Source organism: Crocuta crocuta, unplaced genomic scaffold, assembly GCF_008692635.1.
Source record: "Crocuta crocuta isolate KB4526 unplaced genomic scaffold, BGI_CrCroc_1.0 scaffold30, whole genome shotgun sequence".
NCBI lineage: Eukaryota > Metazoa > Chordata > Mammalia > Carnivora > Hyaenidae > Crocuta > Crocuta crocuta.
Genome location: NW_027528345.1, coordinates 11,649,642 through 11,676,238, shown reverse-complemented (window position 1 = coordinate 11,676,238; position 26,597 = coordinate 11,649,642). Strand labels below are relative to the sequence as shown.

General features: G+C 44.6%; 1 protein-coding gene across 1 annotated transcript in view; it reads right to left on the bottom strand.

Moving 5' to 3' along the window:
- Positions 1–26,597, bottom strand: part of SLC4A8 (solute carrier family 4 member 8) — a 63,764-nt gene that overhangs the window by 18,082 nt on the left and 19,085 nt on the right. Inside the window, exons 7-19 of the mRNA XM_077753417.1 lie at positions 26,107–26,264; positions 25,117–25,204; positions 23,815–23,961; positions 22,873–22,973; positions 16,953–17,127; positions 16,230–16,363; positions 14,976–15,221; positions 12,109–12,214; positions 11,349–11,510; positions 8,811–8,924; positions 6,358–6,519; positions 5,174–5,425; positions 1,175–1,243 (exon numbers count right to left, since the gene is read on the bottom strand). Of these exons, the coding sequence (XP_077609543.1) occupies positions 1,175–1,243; positions 5,174–5,425; positions 6,358–6,519; positions 8,811–8,924; positions 11,349–11,510; positions 12,109–12,214; positions 14,976–15,221; positions 16,230–16,363; positions 16,953–17,127; positions 22,873–22,973; positions 23,815–23,961; positions 25,117–25,204; positions 26,107–26,264 (1,914 nt within the window). The remainder of the gene's footprint in view (positions 1–1,174; positions 1,244–5,173; positions 5,426–6,357; positions 6,520–8,810; positions 8,925–11,348; positions 11,511–12,108; positions 12,215–14,975; positions 15,222–16,229; positions 16,364–16,952; positions 17,128–22,872; positions 22,974–23,814; positions 23,962–25,116; positions 25,205–26,106; positions 26,265–26,597) is intronic.

Genomic DNA, 26,597 nt, shown 5'->3' with positions numbered 1-26,597 from the left:
TGGACAAAACTGGAAACTGAATCTCAGAGAGGACAGGTAATCTGGTTAAGGTTGGCAAATGACAGGATCAAAATTTAAATCTGTCTGTTCTTTTTTCTTTTAAGATTTTATTTTTTTTTAAAGTAATTTCTACACCCAATCTGGGGCTTGAACTCATAACCCTGTCATTGAGAGTCGCAAGTTCTACCTACTGAGCCAGCGAGGCGCCCCTAAATCCATCTTTTGTAATTCTAGAATTAGAAAACATCTTTCTTCTATTGCACACTGGCTCCCGAGAGATCTTTCTCAGGGAGTGGTGAATACAAAATAAGCCAATTCCATCTTTCTGCTTAGTATCAAAACCAAATCTCCTACTTGTTTTTTGAGGAGTTTGGAGCTTTTCATTGATTATTTATAGTAAAAAGATAAAATAAAACTTCATAATATTCTGGAGATAGAATATATGACCATCGTTATATTATCAAAAGGAAAACTGAGACCTTGAGAGATTGAATCACCTGCCCAAGGTCCTATTAAAACTCAGGGGGTAAGAGTAACCACTGGACATTCCACCAAAACAAAGAGGAACCAGCCACCAATAGAAGAAGAAAGTAAGTTATCATATCATCTGGGGCACCCGAGTTTTCAGTGACAGGCCCCTGATTTTCTCTGTGCAGAGGATGCAGAGGAATGAGTTGACAGATGGGAAAAGGCAGAGTAGGGCAGGAAGTAAGATCTGCTTACCTGGAGCAGCTCCCATTATTGCCAATCTCTTCACCAGTGTGCCCCCGGTTAAGCTCCCTCTCTCACACTGTAGCCTAGCACTAACACTAGCGTGGTCCATGTGTGGAAGCCAGTTTGGCTCTCACAAGACTTTCCGATCTAAGTTACTAGCATCTGACAAAAGCACCTAGCATTTAATACATGCCTAATAATGGTCTGTTGAATCATTAATGAATGATTCCATGAAATCAAGCCAGGCCATCCTAGAAGTCTCTGTACCATCATGCCAACTTGACTGTCCAAATGACTTATCCTATGTCCAAACAAATGTCTAAAATAGCTTAACCAGTAAGACTGGGAAATGGTTTCTCAAGAATGGGTTTGTGCTTCCCTAGGAGAGCTCTCCCTCCCTGGTCAGAACAGATGAACTCACAGTGCAGAAACATTGCTCTGGCGGAAGCATATGCAATACCTGAATTCCTTGCAGTGAAGAAACTCCCATGTAGAGGAAAACTCCATAGAGGACCGGCATCGGGATAAACTGAAGACAAAAGAGCAGAAAGACCAGAAATTAAATTTGGTACCCTAGTGCACTCAAGGCTACATAAACCCCTCAGTCTCCAAGGAAACAAAGGCACAGAATCACTGCATAACCATCGCATTAGTTTCTGCTGCCTTTGTGCGATTTCGAAGAAGCAGCAAAATCAGAAGCTGACAATGATAAAAATTATTTTGTTCTGAAATGAAATGATTACACACAAGTGTAATCCAGCCCTGGTTAAATCACAGGCCTCACATTTTATCCGTCTGGTTCTTTTTCCTCTGTGGGGATAGGAAGACAGGCACGTAGCCCACTTGTACAGGACTGATACCTTTCAATTTTTTTTAATCATGCGAGCAATTATCCTAGGGATTTGGTGTATGTTAACATGGACTAGAAAGTCTCCTTTTTGCTACCCAGAGACTTGAGGTAGAAATGGGGAGGTATCAGAGAGGGGAATGATTCGGGGAGAAATAGCAACATTATTTTATTGCACTTGAATATACATACACACCTATCTTATCGCACCTAGCAATCGAGGTAATCTTCAAGGCAACTCTATCAGGTAGGGAAATGAGGCCTATGGAATTAAGGCAAGGGAAATCTCATAGCTGAAGACTAAACTTGACTTGCTTTTATTCTGAGGCTAAAAAACACTCCCAAACATAACTCATCTCAGAGCTAGAAAATCTCCTTTGGATTTTATGCTGTTTCAACTGTACCATGAGTAGACATCTCAGTTTGGTGCTCATCTTGTTTGTTGAACTATTGAATGGTTTCCTGAAAGAATCCCTCTGAGCCAGTTCTAGGAAGGCTAGGCGATGCCTACCGCCATGGTCTCGTGGTTACTTTCCTGGAGGAGCGGCAATCTTTGGGCTCCTCCAGATGGTAGCCAGACCAGAAGTGGGAGTGGGGGCTGGGGGGACAGAGAGTAGAAGGGGGAAGAGGGCATGAGGAGAGGTGGTGAGATTGGGTGGAAAGTAAGGAGCCAGGAAGATGGTTCCGAATCCTTTCCCATTTCTCTCCATTGTCACCCTTTAAATAGCATTTGCAGTGCAGGCTGGGGTGGTTGAAGATTTACCAAAAAGAAGGGGAAAGGAGGCAAGGGAGCCAAGTATGTGCTCCAAAATGTTTGGGGTTTGGTGATACAGCCATAGAGCTTTCCTTTTCACCCTATTTTCCCCAGATGCAAGCCTTACACCCACAAAAGTAAATATTTTTTTCTCATGTTTTGAGGCATCTCCCATCTTCCCAAAAATCCTCTTTTAACCCCACACCTCACACCAGCCACTGCCTATTCTCCATCTACTTCACAGAAAAATCTCATGAAAGAGTTACCCGCCGACACTGTCTTTACGTTTCACCTCATATTTACTCTTCACTCCCCTGTAATTCAGCCTCTGCCTTATCCCTCCACTCAATCTGCTCTGTCAAGTCGCTTTGGACTTCCCAATGCCAAATCCAATGGCTTGGTTTAGCCTTCATCTTTCTCGACAGCTTCTAACCAATCCCTCCTTCTGGAAACATTCCCCTCATTGGGCTTCCCTGACACCACGCCCTCCTGGTTCCCCTTCTACCTCTCTGGCAGCTCCTTCTGCGTTTCTGTTGCTGTCTCCTCATCTACCCAACTTCTAATTATTGGAGCTCCTTAGACTCTGCTCTTCTCTCTGGTTCTACTTCTGTTTTATATCTACCCTTCTCCCTGAGTGATATCATCTACTCCCATGGCTTTCAATACAACTACGTGCTGTTGACTCCCACATTTATATATTTTTTTCCACATTTATATTTTTAATCCAGAACCTTCCGGTAGCTTCTTCACTCAGTTGCCTCCTGGACATATCACCCAAAATCTGTCCATAGCCCCACCACCCCTCACAAAATCACTTCCTCCTTCATGCAGTCCTTTCCACCTTAAATGTCAATACTCTCCACCCAGATGGTCAAGTCCAAAACCTGGTAGGCATTTTCATTTTTTCATTTTCCACACTCCGTTCCACATCCAGTCAACCAGTAAGATCCTTGGATCTGCCTCCAAGATACACAGAAGACATGCCTTTTATCCATCCCTACTACCACCTTTTTTTTTTTTTTTTACAAATAGTTTATTGTCAAATTAGTTTCCACATAACACTCAATGCTCATCCCCACAAGTGTCCTCCTCTATGCCCCTCCCCCCCAACATCCATCAGTCCTCAGTTTTTGTCAGCATTCAAGAGTCTCTCATGGTTTGCCTCTCTCCCTTTCCCCCACCATTTCCCCCCTTCTTCTCCCCCTTGGTCCTCCGTCAAGTTCCTCCTAATCCTCCTATACGTGCAAACATATGATATTTGTCCTTCTCTGCCTGACTTATTTCGCTCAGCATAACACCCTCAAGGTCCATCCATGTTGCTACACATGGCCAGATTTCATTGTTTCTCATTGCCATGTAGTATTCCATTGTATAGATAAGCCACATCTTCTTGATCCATTCGTCCGCTGATGGACACTTAGGCTCTTTCCATGTTTTAGCTATTGTGGAGAGTGCTGCTATGAACATTGGGGTACATGTGCTCCTATGCATCAGCATTTCTGTATCCCTTGGGTAAATTCCTAGCAGTGCTATTGCTGGGTCATAGGGGAGTTCTATTGTTAGTTTCCTGAGGAACCTCCACACTGTTTTCCAGAGGGGCTGAACCAGTTTACATTCCCACCAACAGTGTAGGAGGGTGCCCGTTTCTCCACATCCTCGCCAGCATCTAGAGTTCTCTGATTTGCTCATTTTAGCCACTCTGACTGGTGCCTACTACCACCTTTTTTAAGCAAGTCACCATCATCTCCCACCTATAATAGCCTTACTAGTCTCTCTGCTTCTATTTTTCCCAACCCTAAAAACTTTTTCTCTAGACATCACCTTCATATCTTCTGCCCATTNTAACCAGAGTGATTTTTAAAAAAATATTAAATGGGGGGGGGGCGGTGCTTGGGTGGCTCAGTCGGTTGGGTGTCCAACTCCTGATTTTGTGTCAGGTCATGATTTTACAGTTCATGGGATTGAGCCCCACATCGGGCTCCACACTGACAACATGTGGAGCCTGCTTGGGATTCTCTTTCTCCCTCTCTCTCTCTCTGCCCCTCCCCAGCTTGCACACGTGCTCAAAATAAATAATAAATGTTTTTTAAAAAGAAAAAAACAAAATAAAAAACACATAAAAGTACTAAATAGATCACGTCCCTTGCTTGTTAAAACCCTTCAAAGGTTACCTTTACCAGAGTCAACAAGGCCCTGCATGAACTGCCCCTACCTACTCTTCACCCTCATCTCATTGTGTTCTTGCCTTGACTCAACACCCTTGAGACACATGGCCCTGATATCTCTTTGAATACATATTACTCCTTCCCATCTCAGAGACTGCTTTTCTCCCTTCCTCCATGCCCTCTCCCACCACCCATGGCATGACCACTTCCATCTCATCTTAAATACCATCTCTGTAGAGATGCCATCTCTGACCACACTAACTAAAAGAGCACTCCCTTAATTCTCTATAGCATCATAGAGCACTAAATATTTCCTTTCATCACTTAATCATATTCTGTAATTACTATGTTTGTTTGTTTTTATCCTCCCCTCCCCACTCTTCTTTTTTTTTTTTAAAGATTTTATTTTTAAGTAATCTCCACACCCAACATGGGGCTCGAATCCACCACCCTGAGATCGAGAGTCGCATGCTCCACTGACTGAGCCAGCCAGGTGCCCCTCATTTTTGTTTTCTTAACTAACTTCCTTAACTACCTCTTATCTGCTTTACTCTGCTAGAGTAAAACTCTCTCAGGACAGGTATCTGTACGTGTATCTGTTTGGCTTATCACTATATTTCCAGTACCTAATAACAGAATTCCTGACACGAATCAGGTACTCAATATTTACGTAACGAGTGAATAAATAATTACCTTTAATATGGTTGTCATGAAGACTGAGCAGCCCATCAATACAAAGATCATAAGGCCTGTCACTCTTTGTTCTCGGATGCCCAAGAACTTGGGTTGTTCTCCAGGAGCAGAGCACTCAGATTCTAGTTTGAGGCTGTTCACATGTGTGATGGACAGGACAGTTGCTGCCACAAACCAGGGCAGGCCCATGATGGAGCAGACACCCAGCATGATGGCCACCATCAGCAGGTCCAGATGATAGCCACAACCTTTCTGTGGGGAAACAGAGTCTCCGTCACCACCAATGGACTGGCTGTAGCGGGGCACAGAACAGTGAGCTGAGTCTCAGGCCCAAAGCAGGAAGGGGTGTATGGGTAAGGAAGAAGGGGTCCAGGGATCCCAGATGAATCTTCCAGCCCCTCCCAGTGTGGAGGGAAAAGAGAAGAAAAAGAGCAACCTTAGCCTGTCCTATACACGCCATCTCCATTTTTTATTCAAGTGCCTCCAGATTTCACCCTAGTCTCATGCATTTGAAGATTCGTCCTTTCTTGCAGAGTAACCAGAGGTCAAGCCACATGTTGACCATTCTAGTGGTAGACCATACAGGAGTTGGAGGTAAATGGCTTCTTACAAACACCCCCAGATCCTTGCCAAATATGGATTTGCCTACTCTAAGTAAGGAAAGAACAGAGATGAAGGCATGAAGCCTCTTACTGATAAATGTGCTGGACTCATATCTACCTCCTGGGAATCCTTGGACTCAAGGTTCAGTCGGGAAACTCCAGTAACAGACACCAATGGGACTCTCGGAAACAGTGGCCCAAACTCTGACCTGAACCTCAGAAAGACAAGCCTGGATAGGGACCACACGGAAATGTGCCCACCTACCTTCCCCAAGGTTTGAGAGTAAACTAATGGAGTCCAAGCTCCTTTCACACCATTCCATCATGCTCTACTCTAGTTTCACGTCCAAACCAATCTTTGTCACCAATTAAGGGATTGGAAACCTCTGGGAACCTTTTATGAGTTCCTTCTATTCTTCTATGACTGCTTTTATCCAGGTTCTATAGTTCCTCATCTAAATGGGCTTACCCTAAAATAAAATAAAATAAAATAAAATAAAATAAAATAAAATAAAATAAAATAAAATAAAATAAAAAGTGACAGGCTGCCATTCATCTTTCTAGGTCAGAACTTTTTGTTACCTTGAGCTTGTGTTCCTTCCTGTTAATGATGACAGCTGTGATCTGCTGGTCCATGAATATTAAGATAGTGCAGAGAAGAGCTGGGATAATTGCAGCGATCACAGTCCACCAGGGATTGGGGCCAATGGGACTAATAATCCACCCTCGATCATCTCTTGTTGGCTAAAGGGGGAAAATACAGTTTTGTTTTTGTACTTTAACTATAGTCATCAGGGCAAAAGAGATTAAACTGAATCACAATATCCACATTATTTTTACTCTTAAATGAGAATCCTTAAAAAAGGCATGAAATGTAGCAACTCCTTAGGAAACCTATGACCTTGTTCCAAATCCCCTTTGAGTCAATCCTCGATTATTAACTTCCTGTGAAATATTCATTAATACTTTACTTCCTGCCCCTACTCTCCAAACTCACCCCCACAGAAAGCAGCTTTATCTTAACATTAGCCCAAGTAAAATAAAATCTGTTGTCAAAAAAGAATTTAACACAATTATAATTAAGGCAAATATAAATAATTTTGACTATCTTCCTTATTGCTCTGTTCCAGAAGCCATATAGTGTATGCCTAAAGCACAAATAAAGGCAAAGTAGAGCCAGTTGCATGGCTTAGATTGTATTGGCCCAGAGGCCTTCTCCCATCAGCAGTATAACAGAAGCCCAGGTACTTGAGACTTGAGAGAGGAGCCCAAGACTAATGAACTTGGGGGCTTGTTTAATCTAGGACCCTCTCCAATGCTCCTATAAGACCACTACTGTTTATAAATCTTATTTGGGTGTTCATGACATACTGAAACTCTTCTAGGTGCTCTGGGGAAGAAAAGTTCCCCTTGTTTGGCAAGTAGTAATGGAAGATGAAAGGTCAGGGATACAAACTGGCCCAGAATTGAACCAAACTTAATGAGCAAAGCAAAGACTATTACATCCAAAGTACTTGGCTACATGTTGGTTGTGACTCTAGGACTCAAAGACTCTTTGAAGAGCTCCAAATTATGAATGGGCTAAGTTCTGAGTGTTTATAGAATCTATGTCTCTTTGGTAACAATGTTCTATGTGATAGTTAAATTCTTAGGCCAACACATAAATTTACAAAACTCTGACTGACATTAACACATTAGTAATAGTACTAGCCTTCAGATTGAGTCTTAATCACTAGGGGCCATGTGATATAACAGGGAAGGAAACAAAGAAGAAAATTTCTCCTCTGCTTCCTGAAAGCAAGGCCTGCCAACAAGCAGCATTTTCTTTGACATTCTCCCATTCCATCTCTCTCCTACCCCCCAGAGCCCGTCTTCCCAGATGTCCCAGAAAAATTCAGTACCTTCTGACTATCTAAGCCTACCCATCAGGGAACCTTTCCAAGGAGTGCTTAATGTTCTCAAATTAATTATTTTTATACAAAATCCATTCCTCCTGGAGGGTTGACCTCAGCTAGGTATTAGAGAGAAAGCTGATTGCGCTCATTCACACAAAGGTGAGAATGACATATTCTCAGAGGAATTATATTTTTAAAGAGGGTGTTTTTCAATCCCCCAACTTCTAACTGATGGCATTTCAGTGCATTTAACAAAATAAAATAAAAAATCTTCAGGCAATATGGAAAAAGATATTTTTAACCAGGCCTATTTCAGGGAGGGAGAGAGAAAGGAAAGACAAAGGCACAGGGTACAGGGATGTTTACAAGTCAAGGACTGTCTTTCTTCCTGCCTTCCTTCTCGTCCCCAGCCTCTCCTGTTCTTCTCATCATGTGATTCTTCTCAAGTCACCGAGTATGCCCAGGCTTTCCCTCCCCTCTGGTCTGCAGGGCTCTATGGAGCCGAGCTCAGCCTTCCCATCTTCTCTGTTACTCGGTTCCCCTAAAATGAAACAGACCTAGACTCCCCACGTACAGATAATTTGTTTTACTTCTTTCGTATACATTTTCAGCAAAATATTGTAGGTTGTAGGGAGTTATACAAAGAAACAATGAAATAGGGTTGAAGAGCTGTCCCGGTTACTCCGGTAGGAGCATTAGACTATGGGTGAAGCCCCCAGGCCAGCTCCCCTCTTCACAAGGCAAGATCCCGGAGGAGAAGGGCCAGCCCTGATTTAGCTTCTTTACCCCTCCCAGTGCCCATATACAGCTGAAGCTCAAGGAAGGTGCTGCTAATCAGACTTGTTCCAGGGACCCACATTTCCACTATGTGTGGTATGTGGGTACACATGCAGATTCCTCTGTCACAAATCTTATCTTTTCATTCATTAAACCACCTTAGGTGTTCTGTTCCCTGATTTTTCTGGCTTGAACTCAGCCAAGCCTTGAAGAGTTTGATCTTCTGAAAGGTAAGGCATGAGGGACAAAGTTTAGATTTTGGGGACTGGAGAACTCAGGATATGGGGAGGTCTTTGAAATTCACTTGGGACCAGATTCTAGGAAACCACATGAGGGCACCAAGTACCCGTGAAAGCTGTTTACCTTGAACACACTGGGAACTTGAAGTTTTGGTGATGGGATTCCAATCAAAAAATCAATAATCACCATCGTGAAGATAGTGAGGAAAACGGCAAAGTCACTCACCATGGAACGTACCTGGCATGAGAAAGGATTGGAAAAGTGTTTTATTAACCTAAATGCAGTAGAAGAGAACTTAATATTGTAAAAGTTTTAAAAATCCTAAGAATGCTTTAATGTTATAATTGAATTAATACAACCCTATGTAAACAACAGGAGTATGTTAATATGCCCAAGTTAATTCCCCCAAAGGGTAGATATGATGGCAAAGAATGAACCATTTGACAAACTCTAATGTAACCACCCTGACTGTGAAGAGCTGTGTTTGGGACATTCGTGCCCAGGTTTGGTCAATAGTTCTGGGAACTTGGAATGAGATTTTCTGGGGCCAGTCAAGGTCCGTTTGTGCCAGCCAAGGGCCTTGGTGGCAGCATCGACTCCTCTTCTCCCTCATGCCCGACACCTCATCTACCTGCATGAAAGTCCTGTTGGCTCTATTTCCAGAACATATCCCAGATCTGAGCACTTCTCACCTCCTCCACTGTTCCTACCCAGACCAAGGTCACCATCAGCTGTTATCTCCAATAAGTACAGCAGACGCTTAACCTTGCTTCTGGCCTCCTTTAAAGCCATTGGACGGACCAAACCAGTTGGATCATGTCAATTCACAAAAACCCTGAAATGGTTCCTCATTTCACCAAAAGGTAAAAACCCACAAGGCCTTGGCCTATGAGGCCCACACACTGAAATCATCACCTCTCTGATCCCAGTCTCTAACGCTCTCCCACTCGCCCGTTCTGCTCCAGCCATACAGACGGCCTCATTGTTTCTTAAACAAGCCAGACTCACTCCCACCTTAGGGTCGTTGTACTTGTTCATCCCTCCACCTAGAATGCTTTTTCTCTGAGTAACTTCTTGGAATAGCTCCCTCACCTCCCTCTCTTCGTACAAATATCACCTTCCCTATGAGATCTTCTCTGATGATCCTACTTGACACTGGTCACCATTCTCTACTCCAGCACCGTCTATACTCCTTTTCTGCTTAATTTTCTCCATAGCACTTACTACCATTTTCTGCCTGGGAGGACTTTATAGTTTAGTTCAGCTTTAATAAAATACAGTGCCTCTAAAATGCCCAGCATCTGCCTTCATCTGAACTTCCAACAGAGATAGAGCAAAATATATCCTAGCCAAAATATATCCTAACCTGCCTTTGCTTTCCTTTGAAACCTGAGGTTTGCAGCTTCCTGGCCCTGGTTTAGTTAGTTCTCTGCTGAATGGTACACCAATTCTCTGAACCTGCACTTGCCCGCACCATCATGAGCCATCTTGGGTCCATCTGACCATCCTGGGGCCCAGTGGCCCTTCTCTCCTCTGAGCTCCTATGGCCCCTGCATCCCGGGTTGGTGCCCAACCCTATCCTACTGTATCATATGGACCTCTATATTCTGTATGTTTCTCCTTCCTATATGATGGCAGAGACCGTGTTTTAAACTTCTTTTATATCCCGGATAACACTTAACCCAGGCCTCAGCAAGCAGCTAGTAGAGAAGTGCCACTTATTAACTATTTGTCCAGACCAGGAACAATGACCCAGAACTAATTTAAATACGTACTTCCCTTAACTACTATGTAGCACCCCGGAAGTCTAAGAACGTGTTTTAGTCCTGCATCTGTGTACCATAGATAACTAATCAACTGAGCTCCCCACCCATTCGGACTTCCTGCTCTGCAAATGTACCTGACTGAACCCTCACTTACAGAAAAACCACCATTTCTCATGCTTTGAATTCCTTTTCAAAGCAAAAGTGCCCCCCCCCCTTCACCACTCTACACCCAGCCTCTAATTCCGCTCTACTAAAACTGGTCATGGTCAAACAGCGCCATTTGTATCAGGAAAGATGACTGAGGCTTCAAACAGTCACGCAAACCAAGTTGGGAGTATTTGGGCCGCTATAGTCAGTGTGCCCAGTGATTTCACAAGCTGCCATGAGAGCCATCCCTGGGAAGAGACTTTGGGGTCCCCTATGTGTCCAAAGTGATCATCCTGCTTTACTAGACTTAGCAGCCAGTTCCAGCTATTGCATACTACATATCCCAACATCCTGGAAATGACATGTAACAGCATTCTGGAAATGAGAGTTAATAGCTTTTGCAGAACCACTTTAAACTCCCCTGATGCTTTTCTTTAAATCTCCACCCACCACTGTGGGACTTGAACTTATGTCCCCAAGATCAAGAGTCATATGCTCTCCTGAATGAGCCAGCAAGGCACCCATCACCTGGCGCTTTTAATCAAAAACTCTGAAGTATTAACCCCTCAGCCCACACCACACATTCATGAAAGGCTGCCAGACGCTAGAAGAGAATGCCATCGTGTGGCTTGCCAGGACATCTGGAACTCGCCACCTGCCACTCTACTCAGCAAGCAGCACGGAAACGGAACAGACTTTGTTACGTTAGAATGCTCACGCAGAAGAAATGAACACGCGTGCTACCTACTCTGGTTGGGAAATAGCGACTTGTCTTAAATGTCTTTAAGGTGCTCGAGAGGATGAAGGTGGTGAAGAAGAGAATGCAGGACCAAAAGAGCACGTCAGGAGTATAGGGTCCATGGTGGCCGCACGCGGATCCTGTGAACTCTCCGTGCATCTCCTGGCACTCCTGCGGGAACAAGCATTCTGGGTGATGAAAGGCAGGCACGAGGGACTAGACTGCTCCGGCCTCCCGAGCCCACCACTCACTGCCGCCCCACGGTTGCTGCGGAGTGCAGGAGGCCGGCAGTGTCCACTCGACCCCGTGTGCCTGTGGAGCGCTCGCCTGCATAGGCGCCTTCTGAGTACGGTGACTCCTGAGAGTCCTCAGACACTTTGGAAAATGAAACCAGGATGGCCCAAGCAGGCATGAAGTCCTGGCAGGGCCCTGGCAATCTGTATTGCTCATATTACAGAGGACTTCCAAACTGGAATATTCTTCCAGCCGCAGAAACCTGGGTCTGCCCCTGCCTTGCCTGGTTTCGTCCCCACATTTCCCTAGTGCAGGGTGTGCGTGGGAGGGAAGAGAAAGGCAATCTTCTTTTCCCTTTATGTACAAGAGGACTTTTGCTGGGGGAAAGCGGTCATCAACAACAGTTTAAATAAATAAATAAATAGATAGATAAATAAATAAATAAACTTTATTTTTGAAAACACCAGACCATGCTCAAGGGCGACCGCTCTTAAACCTGGCAGTCACGATGCTGTAATACAACTCCCAGACTTACACTAACGGTCAGGTTGGCCCAGTGGACTTCTGTTGTCACGATATTGTGGTCCTTCCAGTACTGCAGGGTATGATTGTTTGGGTTTTCTGGGAGAGTACACCTGCAGCTGAGGGGAAAAGGAAAACAAGGATTCCTGAGCAAAGCAGGAATTCGATTAAAGAAAGAGTTTTAGCCATGGCTGGACTAAAGGCTCTGCCAGAGCCTGCCTTGTTTCTCCTTTGTCCGCCGCAAGTCCCTGAGATTTGTCCTGTTGCTTGAGGCCCAGGGGTAGGCCCAACCACACCCCTATTTTTCAGTCAGCCATTATAAACGTAGACACAAATCAGCACGTGGGTCTTGAATTAAACTGTGCCGGCAACCGAGCTTGGCACAGAAGGGGCCCCCTGGTGGTCTCCCGGCTTAGTTTCTTTCTCTGAGGCCCTTCCTGTGAAATTCAATCTACGAAGCAAGGAGGACGTGCTATCCCACTCAGCTCTCAACAGTCTCCTGGAGCCTGGATATCTCCTGCTCTCTATGCCCTGCCACATTCTCAGTACACTCTCAATATGGAAGCTCCTGGAATTGTGATGCAAGCTCGCCTTGACACTGTGTTATTCCTGGTAATATCCCACCACCATGGCCTCCTCTCCCATCCAACGGACCAGATCAGACTTGTCCCTCTGGCCACCATGCTGCCTCCCAGTCCCACAACGAACACAGCCATTCCCATGAACTTTGCATCATCTGTGAATTTAATGAGCATACCTTCTAAGGATATAGTATGACAGAATTAAAATACAAAAAGATCTCAATAGATTGTAATAGGAGGAAATCAATAAAATAAAAAGTAATAGGGAAAGCCATAAAGTCCTGCATTTAGGTCTACAAAATCAATCTCAAACTTGGAACGACAAAGATGTCCTTCAGTAGATGAATGGATGAACCATATCTATGACTACACAATGGACTATTATTCAGCACTAAAAAGAAATGAACCATCAAGCCATTAAAAGACATAAAAGACCTTTAAGGCAATAACACTAAGTAAATAAAGCCGATCTGAAAAACCTACGCACCGCAGAATTACAACTATATGACATTGTGAAAAAGGCAAAACTATAAAGACAGTAAAAAGATCAATGATTGCCAGGTTTGAAGTGGTACCGAGAGATGGGTAGGCAGAGCATAAAAAAAATTTTTTTGAGACAGAGAGAGAGAGTGCCTGTGCAGGGGAGGTGCAGAGAGAGAGGGAGAGAGAGAGAATCCCAAGCCAGCTCTGCACTGTCAGCATGGAGCCCAAAGAATGATGACCTCACGGTTCATGAGATCATGACCCGAGCCAAAACTAAGAGTAGGAATGCTTAACCGACTGAGCCCCGCAGGTGCCTCCAGAGCACAGATCTATAAGGCAGTGAACCATTCTGTATGACACTATAATAGTGGATATATCATTTATAGATTAATCAAAACTCATAGAATGTACAACACCAAGAGTGAGCCCTAATGTAAACTGCAGACTTTGAGTGATAATTATGTCTCAATGTAAATTCATTGGCTGCAACAAACTCTGGAATAGTGTGGAGCAGGGGGTGGAAGGAGACGCTCTGTTCTCTGCTCAATTTTGCTGTGAACCTAAAACTGCTCTTAAAAAAAAAATCAGTTCCACATACTAACATAAAATGATTTAAAGAGCTGGAGAGTTCTAGGTTCATAGCCCCAACAGTAGAATGCAACTAAGAAAAACACCATCTTGAGCTTTATTAACACAAAATTACAGAGTCCAGACCCAAAGTCTGGTCACTTCTGTCAGTCTTCCTCCACTGAGTCTCATGAGGGCCGATCCTTTGTCTGCCATGTTCACCACTGTCTCCAGGGCCTAAAACCATGCCTGGCCCACAGAGTAGGTGCTCAACAAATGTTTGTTAAGTGAGTAAATGAATGACTGAGGAAAAGGTCAAAGAATGAACCTTACTCCAATGCCAATCAGCAGTCCACCAGGCTTCAAAGATTATACTCCCCTAATGGTGGTTATGGTGTATTAAAATAATCTCCAAATTCTAAGAAAATTATTTTATGAATTCTGACTTTTAAAAGGTGAATAAATGAATGCGCAGAACCTATGCAAATGTATCCATGGCTAGTCGGCAGGCCCCTCCATGCAGTGTGCTCTCTCTGCTCAGACGGTTTCGGGTTGAAATTGTTCGCTTTACAACCAGGCTCTCCACATCAGAACCATACAGCCTTAAAGCAGGGAATTAGATGTACAGAGCTAAAGGGTGAGGATCTTTAGTCATAACTGGGAGAATACTATTCCAGAGAAGAAGTGTTTTATAGGATCAGACTCTCCTGGATGATTGACACCAGAGCCAGACACCGTGTTTCTTCTCCACCTGATCCAAACTGTATTGAGCATGTGAAGAAAACAAACTCTTGGGTTGAAATCTAGGTAAGTAAATAGCTTACTAGATCCTTAGGAAGCAGTAAGAGACATGTTGGATCTGCAGGGAATTATTAGTACATCTCTACCTAATGATTCCTAAGAGTAGCCTGTACATACTTTCAGAGAATCTTGACAAGATGCTTCAGGGACTCACGAGTCCTTGTAAAAAGAAGTTCCTCCCAACAACTAACTTAAATTCTCCCCGCTACCTCTGCAGCCTACTTTTGTCTCATGCCTGGAACTGAAAGCCCGTGCTCTGGAAAGCAACTCTCATGCCCCCTCTGAGTTTCGTCCTTCGTCCATCCTCTCCGTCATCATTTCTGATGGCAGTGATGCCACCTCTGGTGGACCACCCCCCGCCCCGGGGCTCCACAGCCTTATCTGAGCCCTGTTCCCCAGAGAAAGGGCCAAGACACTTCCCTAANGGACCCGCAGAAAGCATACTTACTAATACAGGCTAAGGTGGTCCAGTTGGCTGTGCATGTGGATGGGGTAGGTCTCTGCCAGGTGAATGAGCTTTTCTATTGCTTCATAGATGAAAATAATGCAAATCAGGGAGGCAAATGCTTCTTCGGTGAAGCGGGTAATGTAACAGACAAGGGAACTGGCGTCAGTTGCCACGAGAACGATACACAGGAAGGCGGTCCACAGTCCAATACAAGCGCGCAGGGAGAGGTATGAAAGAGCGTAATCTCTGAAACAACACCAAAGTTCGTCAAAAAGCATGGACGGATGCGTTTCAAGACAAAGGGTCAGAAACGTGGTTCATTCATCTCATCTCATCCGTTCCAGTACTGCAAACCCATTTCTCCCAAGCTGACTGTACTTTACTCCCAAGCGATGCCCAGGGACAGCTGTGACAAATAGATTTGCTCCGCAGGTGGTATCTGCCACAGCATGGGTGTGGAAAGCGGAGAAGGAAGGAACTGGCCACACAGTGTCTGCCATTACTGCCCAATGTGATTCAGGTCTTATTCGTACTGTTAGGAAAAAGGGGGCCAGCCTTTATTCCACATGCTCCTACTTCCAATCCCGAATGAAGAAAAGATTTGATAGGGAAAGTAGGGAAACAAGGGCACTGCCAAGCCCCAACCGTCACCAGCAAGCAGAATATGAAGGAGGCATGTTAGGCCAAATTAAAAATTGACTTGAGAGGGGCGCCTGGGTGGCTCAGTCTGTTGAGCGTCCAACTTCGGCTCAGGTCATGATCTCATGGTTCATGGGTCTGAGCCCCACATGGGCTCCGTGCTGACAGTGTGGAGCATGCTTGGGATTCTCTTTCCTTCTCTCTCTGCCCCTTCGGCATGCTCTCTCTCTCTCTCAAAATAAATAAACTTAAAAAAAGAAACTGGTTGGAAATTAAAGTGAAGGAATTTGACTTAGCTAGGAAAAACAAAAACCAGTACTACACTGTATATTAACCAACTTGAATTTAAATAAATTTTTAAAAAAGATAAAAAGTCAAAACTTCAATAATGGCTGAGGGATATTATTAACAAAGCTCTTTAAGATTAGGAGATCTACTACTTTAGGTACAGTACTACCTGGGGGGCAGGACAACAGACCAAATGATGTGCTTTCTTTAGGTTTTTACAGTCCAGAGTAACATTTGCCTGCTTGTGCTCGCCCGGGATCCTGGCCTTCAACCCCAACGGCACAATAACACATCCAGTTAGAGTTTTCAGAAAACCAAATGTCTTACTTGCAGAATTTGAACAAAATTTTTTCAAAGACAAGCACTGGCCCAGTACTGCCCAGGATGGTGAGAGCCTGTCCCGCAAACAAGGAATAGGCAATCCCGGTCATGGAGGCTCCAAATAAGGATTCAATCGCACTCTGAGGGGGGAAAAGAAATCATCAGAGTCTGTAACCAGGAATGTGGGCTCATGTGCATCCCTGCCTTAGCTCTCATGTGCACCCTGACAAGCCATTTGCTTGTATTTCATCTTAGCAAGAGTGAAGTGGAAACACAGTCTAATGCTCCCGTAAACGGACACCGCTTTGATAATCCACGTGCCCACACCCAACCGCATATGATTCCTTAACTAAGTCCTGTTCTTTAGTGACTCAATTCAGTACTTAAAGATGCATAGGAAGCACAGTGATACCATTCATACTCTGAGCCATCATTCAGAGTCACCTTAAATGTCAAATGACACTGATATATCTGTTTCCATCCTTTGGAGCACCAGACAATTCAATTGGGCAATCAACTACTGAAATTGGTATTCAAGCAGACAGGAGCCTGTTCTAAAGGGAAAGCTGTGTTGCTGCTTGGTATGAAATCAGAAGACCGCAGTATTCAGGAGAAAGAAGCCAATTTCCTCAGTCCTAGCCCAGAGGATTTTCCCCTCAGCAGACTTTGCTGCCAACACAATATTGTAAATCTTGTTTGGGGCCAATAGAAGCGGTTAAAGGTCCTTACTATGCGTCCCTCGGTGGCTTCTCCGAGCAATCCGCCAAAGGTGATGACAGGTGACATGCAGGCACAGTACAGGAACAGAAAAGAGGCCAGACACTGTAAACTGAGTGCATCCCGGTAGTCGCTCCAGTACCAGGGGGCCTTCCGCTTGATGTCCAGCACCAAGCCCCCAAACAGCCTGTGGAAACATGGCAAACAGGCCTCTAGCATGGTCCCTCTTCCATAGGAGTATCTGAACAGCACACATTTGAAACCCACTTCAAATGTGCTCTGAAGACATGCTTTGGCTTCGATGTGACCCCGAGTACGAGAGATCTCTCTGGGGTCAGCACAGATTCCATTGACAAGCAAGGGCATGAATTTGAATGATTATCCCAAGCATCAAAAGAATTCCTTTGGGTGCGTATACTGCCCATTCAATAAAAAGTTCTAAAAAATGAACATGAAATTAAGTCATAGCTTCAAATTTCAAATTCTGAGCGGTTCGGAGGAAGTGTGCCAAACCAATTCAAGGTATTAACGTGGTTAGTTGTATTACATGTATTGTAGCTAAAAGCCCCATCACATGCGCTTTCCTACGCTGAACAACTACCCACCTTACTGTTGAGAAATTAGCACAAGAATTCATTCATGGGGTTGACATGCAGTAGCAGACACTGCGTGCCAGGCATCGTGCCAGGTACTGGAGACGCGGCAGTGAGCAAGACAGCACGGCCCTTCTCTAGCGCAGGAGATAGGCAGTGCTGTGAGGGTGCCACGGCAGCATAGGACGGGGGAGGGGGGGGATTTCAACAGGGACTCAGAGAACGGACCAGGAGCTGGCCTGATGAGGCAGAGGGGCTAGCGGGGGTGACACCTGGAGGTGCGAGTGTATGGCAGGTTCTGAGAGCTGACGCAGATACAGCCATTTAAGACAGTGTGAGGAGCAAACACCGATAGACAAGGACGGTGACGCTGGAGAAGCCAAGTCACAAAGGGCCTTGTAAACTGTTTTTAGGGAATTCGGACTGTATCCTACTGGCAGGTCAAGTCACTGAAGGATCGTAAATGGGAGAACAACATAGCTAAACATGCATTCTGGAAGGACCGCTCTGGAGGGGGTGTAATGAATGGAACACGGGGCAAGACTGGAGGCAGTGGCTTGGGATGAGGAGAAGTAGATGGACTCAAGGGCTGAATCAGGAAGTAGAGTCAACAGGACTTGGTGGCAGGACTTCTGGACCCCTCTCCAGTCCCTGAGGAGGAGACAGGGCAAGGGCAAGCTACCCCACACCAAGGAGCAAGAGTGTTCTCAAACTGGGTCCCCTCTTCTAGAGTGAGGTCACTGCACCAGAGTGAGGGTTGATAGGTGAGTCACAAAAAATGCCACTCAGCATTCTACAGCACAAATTACCTGGTGTCTTCAACAAATCAATGACATAGGAAAAAAGGAAGGAGAGCAATTATAGAATGGGATCGTAATAACCAAAGGCAATCCCTGACTGGATGCTGTGGGAAAAAAACAAACTCTAAAAAGATGTGCCTCAGACAATCACAAAAGAGTTGAATGTGAACTGAGCATTTAGACAGTTTAAAGAATTAATGTTAATTTTGTTAGATTTCATAATGGCATGGCAGTTGTTTCTTAAAATGTCCCTATCAAACAGAGATACATACTGAAGTAGTTACAGGTAAAATGACACAATACCGGTGATTTGCTTTAAAATAATCTAGAAAACATAAAAGTAAAACAATTAAGTGGGGAGAAATGGACAAAACATGACTAAATGTTAATCACCGTTGATGGGCACATGGCAGTTCATTATCCTATTCCCTCTTCTTATGTGTTTGAAATTTTCTATAAGTTAAAAACAAAAGCAAACAAAGAATGAGCTACTTTTTCATGAAAGGAGGGCTGGTCTGCTCTTTCCTTCTCTCTGCCTGGGAGCCAAGAGGAGATCCATGTGACCTGGGACCTGGGTACCAGGGGAGAGGCCCAGGCAGCTCTCTCTCCATCTGAATGCTTTCTCTCCCTAGCCAGGTGCAATGAGTGTATACATGGACACAGGGAAGACAATGCTCCGTCTTACCCATTTGGTCTTTTCCTCTGGTTTGGGTGGGTAGAGTTGGGATTCACCATTGTCAATTTATAGCAGTAACTTCACAATCTGGTTCTTGGCTTAGGGAAGAGAGGCAAAGCTCGCTTTGTTTTTAGTCTATCTGGCAAACCTTGCTTAGGTAAGGAGCTATTGATAGGGTCTAACCTAGAGGGTGAGAGTTCCACGCCAGAGTCTGGAACCAAGGCTCTGGTTTGTAATAAAGTGTTACTATGCCTTGCTTTCTCCTCTAGGCAAATAAGACCTTATAGGCAGCTGGGATTGGTCTGGGGGAAGACACAAGTGTTTCTGGGTCTTTACCAAGCTTGAACTTAGTACCATGTGAGTATCACCTCTTAATTACTGATGACCTTCCTCTGAAGGGTATTATTCTGGGAGAAGACTCTCCTTCTGCAATAATGAGCCTCACCCCACTATGTAACTTCAGATGCTGCCATGATGGCCCAGCCCCTGGATGCACGAGGCCCCTTCCAGGAGGAGTGTCTGTGAGTAACAGACAAAAGATTTATGCGAAACGGATTTATGAGAAGCCATAGAAAGGGAGGGCATCTGTATGCCTAACAGTCATTAAAAGGGGAAAGAAAAGATCTGAGGCTCTTATCAATAATGCAACTATAAATTAATCAAGTGATTTCTGACTACTGTTTAGAGTCAGCCTTAGACCCCGCTCATACATAAAATCAGACCATAATTGCACATCTACTGCAAGATCAGGCATGGATGCTTCTCTCCACGTTGGGGACTTCCTTTCCCTTTCAACACTACCCTTGATGTTCAAGTTTTTGAGGGGTAGGAGGCACAAAGGGATATGTATTTGAGCTTGACACAAGAAAGGACTTACCCATGTGGAGGGTCACTAGGCTCTAGTGGAGGAGCACTGACTTAGGGAGCCCTTCTCTGGAGGGCTTTAGGGACAGGCCAGGCATCCATTTGTCTGGTATGCTTCGGAAGAAACCTGTTTGAAGTGTGTGGGGGCGTCATCAAGATAGCAGCTCCTGATTCTTTCTTTCATTAACTCTTCCCAAAAGTGGCATCCCCAATAAGATACACAAAAATACCTTGGAAAAATCCTTTCTTGGAAAACGCTTATCTTCCCTATGGTGAAGCTGGTGGCCTAGGAACACTCTAGTCCGACTTTCATCTTTGTTGTGGATGGGAATGCATCAGCGTCACTGCCTACATCGGCATCAGGGACGTCCAACACACTGTGCCCCGGCGTAGCCTCAGGTGAATACAGAACTCAGAGCACTGTTTTCAACTTGCCTCCTTTCCTGCCTTTGTAAGCGTCTACACTGCCCCGTCTCCATAGACCTCACCATCCAACAAGTGGAACATCCCCTAAGTCTCCAAGTTTTGCCCCAGGTCTTACTACATGGTGCACATTAAGCAGGTTTTCTGCCTCAGGGAAACACAACTAATGGTACTAATGGTATGAAGAACTATAAAACCCAGGCTATTGAATTTTTCGTCTGTGGAATCCAGGCAGGTCCAGAAAGTTCTAGGATGTCCATCTGCAGAAGAGGGTTTGCATTCACTCCCTACATACTTTGCAATTGGGAAAGGGGCAAGAGTTGGCACAGAAGCATAATCTCTGATGCAGGCATTAGGTCACCTGACCTACAAGGCTATAATAGGAGAAAGGCCATGTGTCTTGAAGTCTTTTACTAAGGGCTCTGAGGAAAACTTCAGAAACTCAGGAAGAGGAAGTATCTCCCATACCAAGCATCCCTAGGCCCTGAGCCTAGATAACCCTTTCTTTCAGCTTTATCAACTCCAGTAACTTCCTTACAAGACATGAAGAGAGAAGTTAACTTCAGCCTAGGTGAATTTGTGAATTTGTGAATTTGTGAGTAAAGGTACTTTGATACTGTGAGTAAGTACGTGATGAACCTGGCTATATGAGATCTTCTTTTGGGATGTCAGGCACCATTTCTGAAAATCTACAATTCTTGAGATCCAATCGAATGGTCTCCCAAACCCCCATGTAGACCCGATGATAAATGACCCCCTCAAAAGGCCTGGGACTCTAGTTTATTCTCCTCTGACACCAAAAGAAACCTGAAATCTCAAGTCATTTGGAGGAAACCCTGTTGCCCTCATTTCTACTACCTTCAAACTCTAAGTCCTGGGGTGTGGACACCATTTATTTTCAAAAGATATATCATGACCCTGAAATACTGTCAAACACCCAAGGCCCTTTCCCTAAAAAACACCACCTCCTCCAGGACAGTCTCAATCCTGGAACCAATTCTGGGGACAGATGCTTCCCTTGAACTGCTTCTCAATACCAGGCCTCCACACCCAATTCAGACCTCTCCCAACTTTAAAGAAAATGTTAAATTTACTCTTGGAGGTTGCTCCCTCATTTTAGTGACTCTTTCCATCAAAGGGCTGTTCCTTTCCTCCGTGATCACTCCCCAGAACCCAATTATCTTTCCCCACCCTCAAATACATTCCTCCAGCCAGGAAACACCCTCCCACTGCAAACACTGCTAGCTAAGCACCATCTCTCCTGCTTCTCACCCCCCCGTTCCTAGCTCCTCCTTTAATTTCTAAGAGTAGAGAAATAGATGACTGTCTACAATCCTAAAAAAAAAACCCTGAGTTTCTACTGGGTAGAGTACTGAGGATAGAAAAACCAGGAAAGCAACTTCAAGCAAAGAAGAAAAAAACTAAGATGAAAGTTCCGAAGTAGAGGACATTACAAAGCTGCTCTCTATAATCTGAGTACTGTCCTGAGACTCTCCACCCAGCAGATCCTTCTTAGAAACAAGCACAACTTATAGAACCAGAACTATGGTCTCAATCGTCTCCCACAATCTGGGGAAGCCCTGGATGTCACTCCAACCCAAAATACCATCCTCTTTCACCGACCTTGTTACCTGGCAAATCAAAGTTAGTCTGGGAACCTGCTTCCCTAACCTTCCATAGAGAACCTCCTCCTTGGACATCTGCCTTTAGAGTCTGGGCCTAGAAAGGTAGATTGACCATTCTGAGACACACACACACACACACACACCCCTAAAACACTACCTATTTTCCTACCCTAAGGGAGTTTCTTAACTTAAAATGATCACTCAAAAGGCACCTGGATGGCTCCATCAGTTAAGCATNTGCTCTGTCTCTGTCTTGCTCTCTCTAAAATAAACATTAAAAATAAATAATCACTCAATATTTATCTATATTTAGTCCATTCATGCCTCAGAACAGGGATCATTCTAAAAGTATTCATTCATTCGATCATCAGATACTGAGTGCCCCCTCTGCGCAGGGCACTGCGCTGGGTGTGAGGAATATAATGAGCACCCTGCCCTTAGAGAGCAAGCATGCTAGCAGGAAGACAACAGATCAAGCAATAATAATAAAGTAGGATAAGGGCTGTAGGGGGGCGGGGGTAGGTGGAGGGTGGCCGGCGGGGGAGGGATAAAGCTCAAAGCTGTGTCACCACACAGCAGGGATACCGAACCTCATCTATAGAGAGTCTTAGAAGGCTTTCCAAAGGAAGTGACACCTAGGCTGAGACAAAAAGGTCAGCGGCAGTTAGCCAGGAGATGAGGGAGGGGACGAGTGTTCAAATCAGAGGGAACAACGCATGGAAAGGACGGGAGGTGAGACAGACTGTGGTAGGTGGTTTGAGAAACTTGAATGAATGAATACAAGATCTGATAAATTCACAATTACTTATTATAGTCAGTGGTTCCATTTGAAGAGTCATTCCCAGCCAAAATACTAGAGAGAAGAAGGCTGAAAGCGAAGACTATGATTCATTCCTTTACACAGCTTCAGCCCAGTAAGCAGCATGAGCTGTGAAACATCTCAGAACTCACCGCCCGGTGCGCTGAAGTTCCGGCCCGCTGTGGCCCCCATGGGGTTCTGGTTCTATGTGGCAAACGTTTCCATTCGGAACTCCAGGCATTTTCCGTTTCTCCTTTTAACGGAGGAACACAAAATTAGTAAAGTCAGCCATCTATTCTGTCCTTCCTGTTAACAGCAGGGAGTGGTAATGAGATCATCCAAAAACAGCTCCCAAATACCCAAGTGTTGGTAGTTTTCAAATGCATTCAAATGATTTGGGCCAGTTTATTGACTTTCCTGAAAAACAATAACATCATATAATTTCTCCCCCTCTCACTAAGTGCCTGACTCCTAACCCTGCATTGCCCAGAAACAGAAATATGGAGGCCTTGGCATCAGGCAGGCCCTAAGTTCCAGTTTCAAATCTGCCTCTGTGTAATCTTACTTTACCTTAAAACTCTGAAAATAGTTTTCTGGAAGGTACTTATATTTATTTGTAAAATTAAGGATCAAACTACCTGCTTGGGGATGTTGCTGGGAGGGCCGAGTTGGCGTTTATAAAGCACCGGGCCTGGTGTCTCGTGTGCAAGGACCCCTTGCCCACCTTGGACCTGCCCCAAAGTATGCGGGACTCTGCCTGCTGTCTCTATGCCACTCACTCTTTTCATCGCCTGGCTTCATTCACAATACACTCCCAAAAATGTGCTTCCCTCTCCTATCCCCTTCCACTTCAAACCTCCAAAAGCTGGCTTTAACACTATCCTAGAGCACTCTTGACTGATCGCATCACACTTGAGCCAATCTATGTTACCGTATACTCATTTTTTATAACTGCTCTGCTCATTCTAGGTGCCCCAAACAGGGCTGTAACTTGAGTTATTTAGTATATCCCCACAGGGTCTTTGCTTTGTCCGTGGTGGGAACTCAGCAAGTGACACTTAGCCACCATTGGCTAATAAGCATGCATACATTACCTGGGAAGGGACATTTTTGGGTGGCTCGATTCTAATGGAAGGGTCCCACTCCCCTGGAGGGAGCACCGTAACCTGGTCTAGGAACTCATCAATCCCCGCCAGGAGATCATCCCGCTCTTTTGCCTTATACGCCACATCGTGAAAAATCTACAGAGAAGAAAAAAACCCTGAGGAAAAGTTGAAAATAACTTAAAGCAATTACCAATGAGGGGCACCTGGTGGCTCAGTCAGTTGTGCAGTTGAGCGTCCGACTCCTGATTTTGGCTCAGGTCATGATCTCACGGTTCATGAGTTCGAGCCTAGCATCAGTCTCTAGGCTAACAGCACAGAGCCTGCATGGGATCCTCTCTTTCCCACTCCCGCTCCCGCTCCCCAACTCACGCTCTTGCTCTCAAAATAAATAAAACTTAAAAACAACAATAACAATGACCAATGAAGTTGGTGAAGGATAGATACAACCTCATGATTTTTATCTCTGTCATGGGGAATGACGTGACAATTTAGAAAACGTTAGTATTTACAAAAGTGCAAGGATAAAAGGAGGAAAAAAAATGAACCTGAAGACGAGCTGGGTCAAAAAAGAACTAGGTATCTGTATGTTAGCACAAGAAGAGATTAGACTCTAAAGTTATATAATTGCTATCCCCCTAAAGAATGGGACAAAAGACAAGATACATGGAAAATTTTTCCTGATCTTAATGTGATCAAAATGGTTGGAAAACCTGGATGGAATTCCCAATGAAGGTCCTCCATGAAATAAGCTTACCAATCAAGGGCAGATGGTAAAACACAACCCCCAACTCCCCCCGCCTGCTAAGACATATGCCTTAAAAACCCTACCCCGCAGCTTACATGAGCAGCACAGTCCTCGCTAGGGTATGTAGTGGGGATTCAGCATCGTGGCAGCCACAATGTCTGGTTGCTGGGACATTCACATTTCAGTACCCAATCCTTACGTGGAGTAAGAGCGAGGGTTCTTTATGTAAATAGCTTTGATGCATGTAATTAACCATCCTCTCTAGAAAGTTGTCAGCCTTAACATCTTGCTCTTTAGGCATCCTCATAGCCAATAATAATTTTCCCAGGAAAAGATTTCTCTGCTTCCTTGGGAGAAATAGGAAGAAATATCCCCAGAAGGTTTGGACCTCCCACAAAAGGCACTCAGACAAGTGACCTGAACTGCTTCCTAGAAGACGCTGCAATGGTGATTATTTTATCCCCAACACCCAACTCAGGGCCTAGTACAGAGTAAATACTTGATAAATATTTACGGCATGAATGGAAAGAAGAAGTGGTGCATACCTCATCTGTCATGATGGTGGCCATGGATCTGCCAATCTCATGGTACTGCTGCCCTTTCCCTACTGGACCCAATAGGATGAACAAAAATCTGGCAACACACACAGAGGATGAAATTATAAATTATGTAAGCGAACGTAGAGAAGCGGCATCTTATTCCTCTCCAAACAGCAAAACATTCCTCTCTCCAATCAACCAGAAATCACCGTGGTAACTTCAATAGCAGGAAACAGACTGATGATGGAGCAATAGAAGTTGCCTTGACCTAATAGCTCCACTATGAGCATTGGATGCTATGTCAATGATGTGGTTATAATTGTCAGGGTTTCCATAGACACAATTCCTTGCTATAGAAAAAAAAATGCTTTTTTCAAAGCATGCCTTTTTTGTGCAAATTCAAGGTTTTCCGAATCTCATTCATTGCTGTAATAAGAAAATGATGGGGAGAGGAGAGGGATAAGGATGTTGACATGATCAAGCCCTGTAGAGGAGTCTAAACTGCGTTCTGGACATCTGAATGCTCTGTAATTAATGGGACTCTGAATCACCTGAATCACCACCTTCAGAGTGCATGAATAGCCTTTTGAACAAATGTGGACATATTTGCAAACTACAAATCCCACCAGAACCGTGGAAAGAGACATCAATACCTTTACTCAGACATATTTCCCTGGGACGTGGCTCTGTAAAACTGAGAGGGTAAGACTCGGGCTTCCCACCATAACAAGCGATTAGCCTGTGATACGCCCTGGGGATGCTCTTCAGTTCTCCACTCCCAAGGCTATAGTTGCTGTACAGTCATGGCCTTAAAAGTCATAGAATTCTTCTGCATGGGGGTTAATCCAACATACCCCCAGTGAAACCACTGCTAAGTTTTAATCGGCATTCCCCAATTAATCCCCAATTTTGGCATTAGCTGGTTCCTCCCACCAGAGCTCACACAAATCTGTGCCTTAGACAGAACGCACAGAGTTTTGCTGCCCTTGCCTTTACCTCGTTGGGATGGGCACTTCCGTCAGCCCCGAGAGAAGAACAGCTGGAGACAGCCTCACAAAGGCAACGATGGGGCGGTCCAGAGTATCCACCTCTCCAACCAGGACATTTGAGGCCTCCGCCCCCGTGGGAATTTTTTTCATGAAATGAAGATCCACCTGAAAGTCCAAAAGAAGCCTCTGACAACCTAGGAGCTGTCACCTCACACATCAATCACCTCTCTTACCTTACGTTCACCTGTCGTTTCATGATTGAACAAATGTTTGCTCACACTATTTCATTTGATCCTTGCAATACCTCTGTAAAGTGGATAAGATAGGTCTTATTAGCCTCATTTTTTATTTAAAAAAAATGAAATGACTGAAACCCAGAGAGGTGAAATTGACTTGCCCAATGGAGCCTTTAAGAGACAGAATTTAAATCCAGGTTCTCTGATTTGGATTCCACTATACCACGCTTTCTCAGTGACAGTTTTTGAAGCTCCAGGTTAA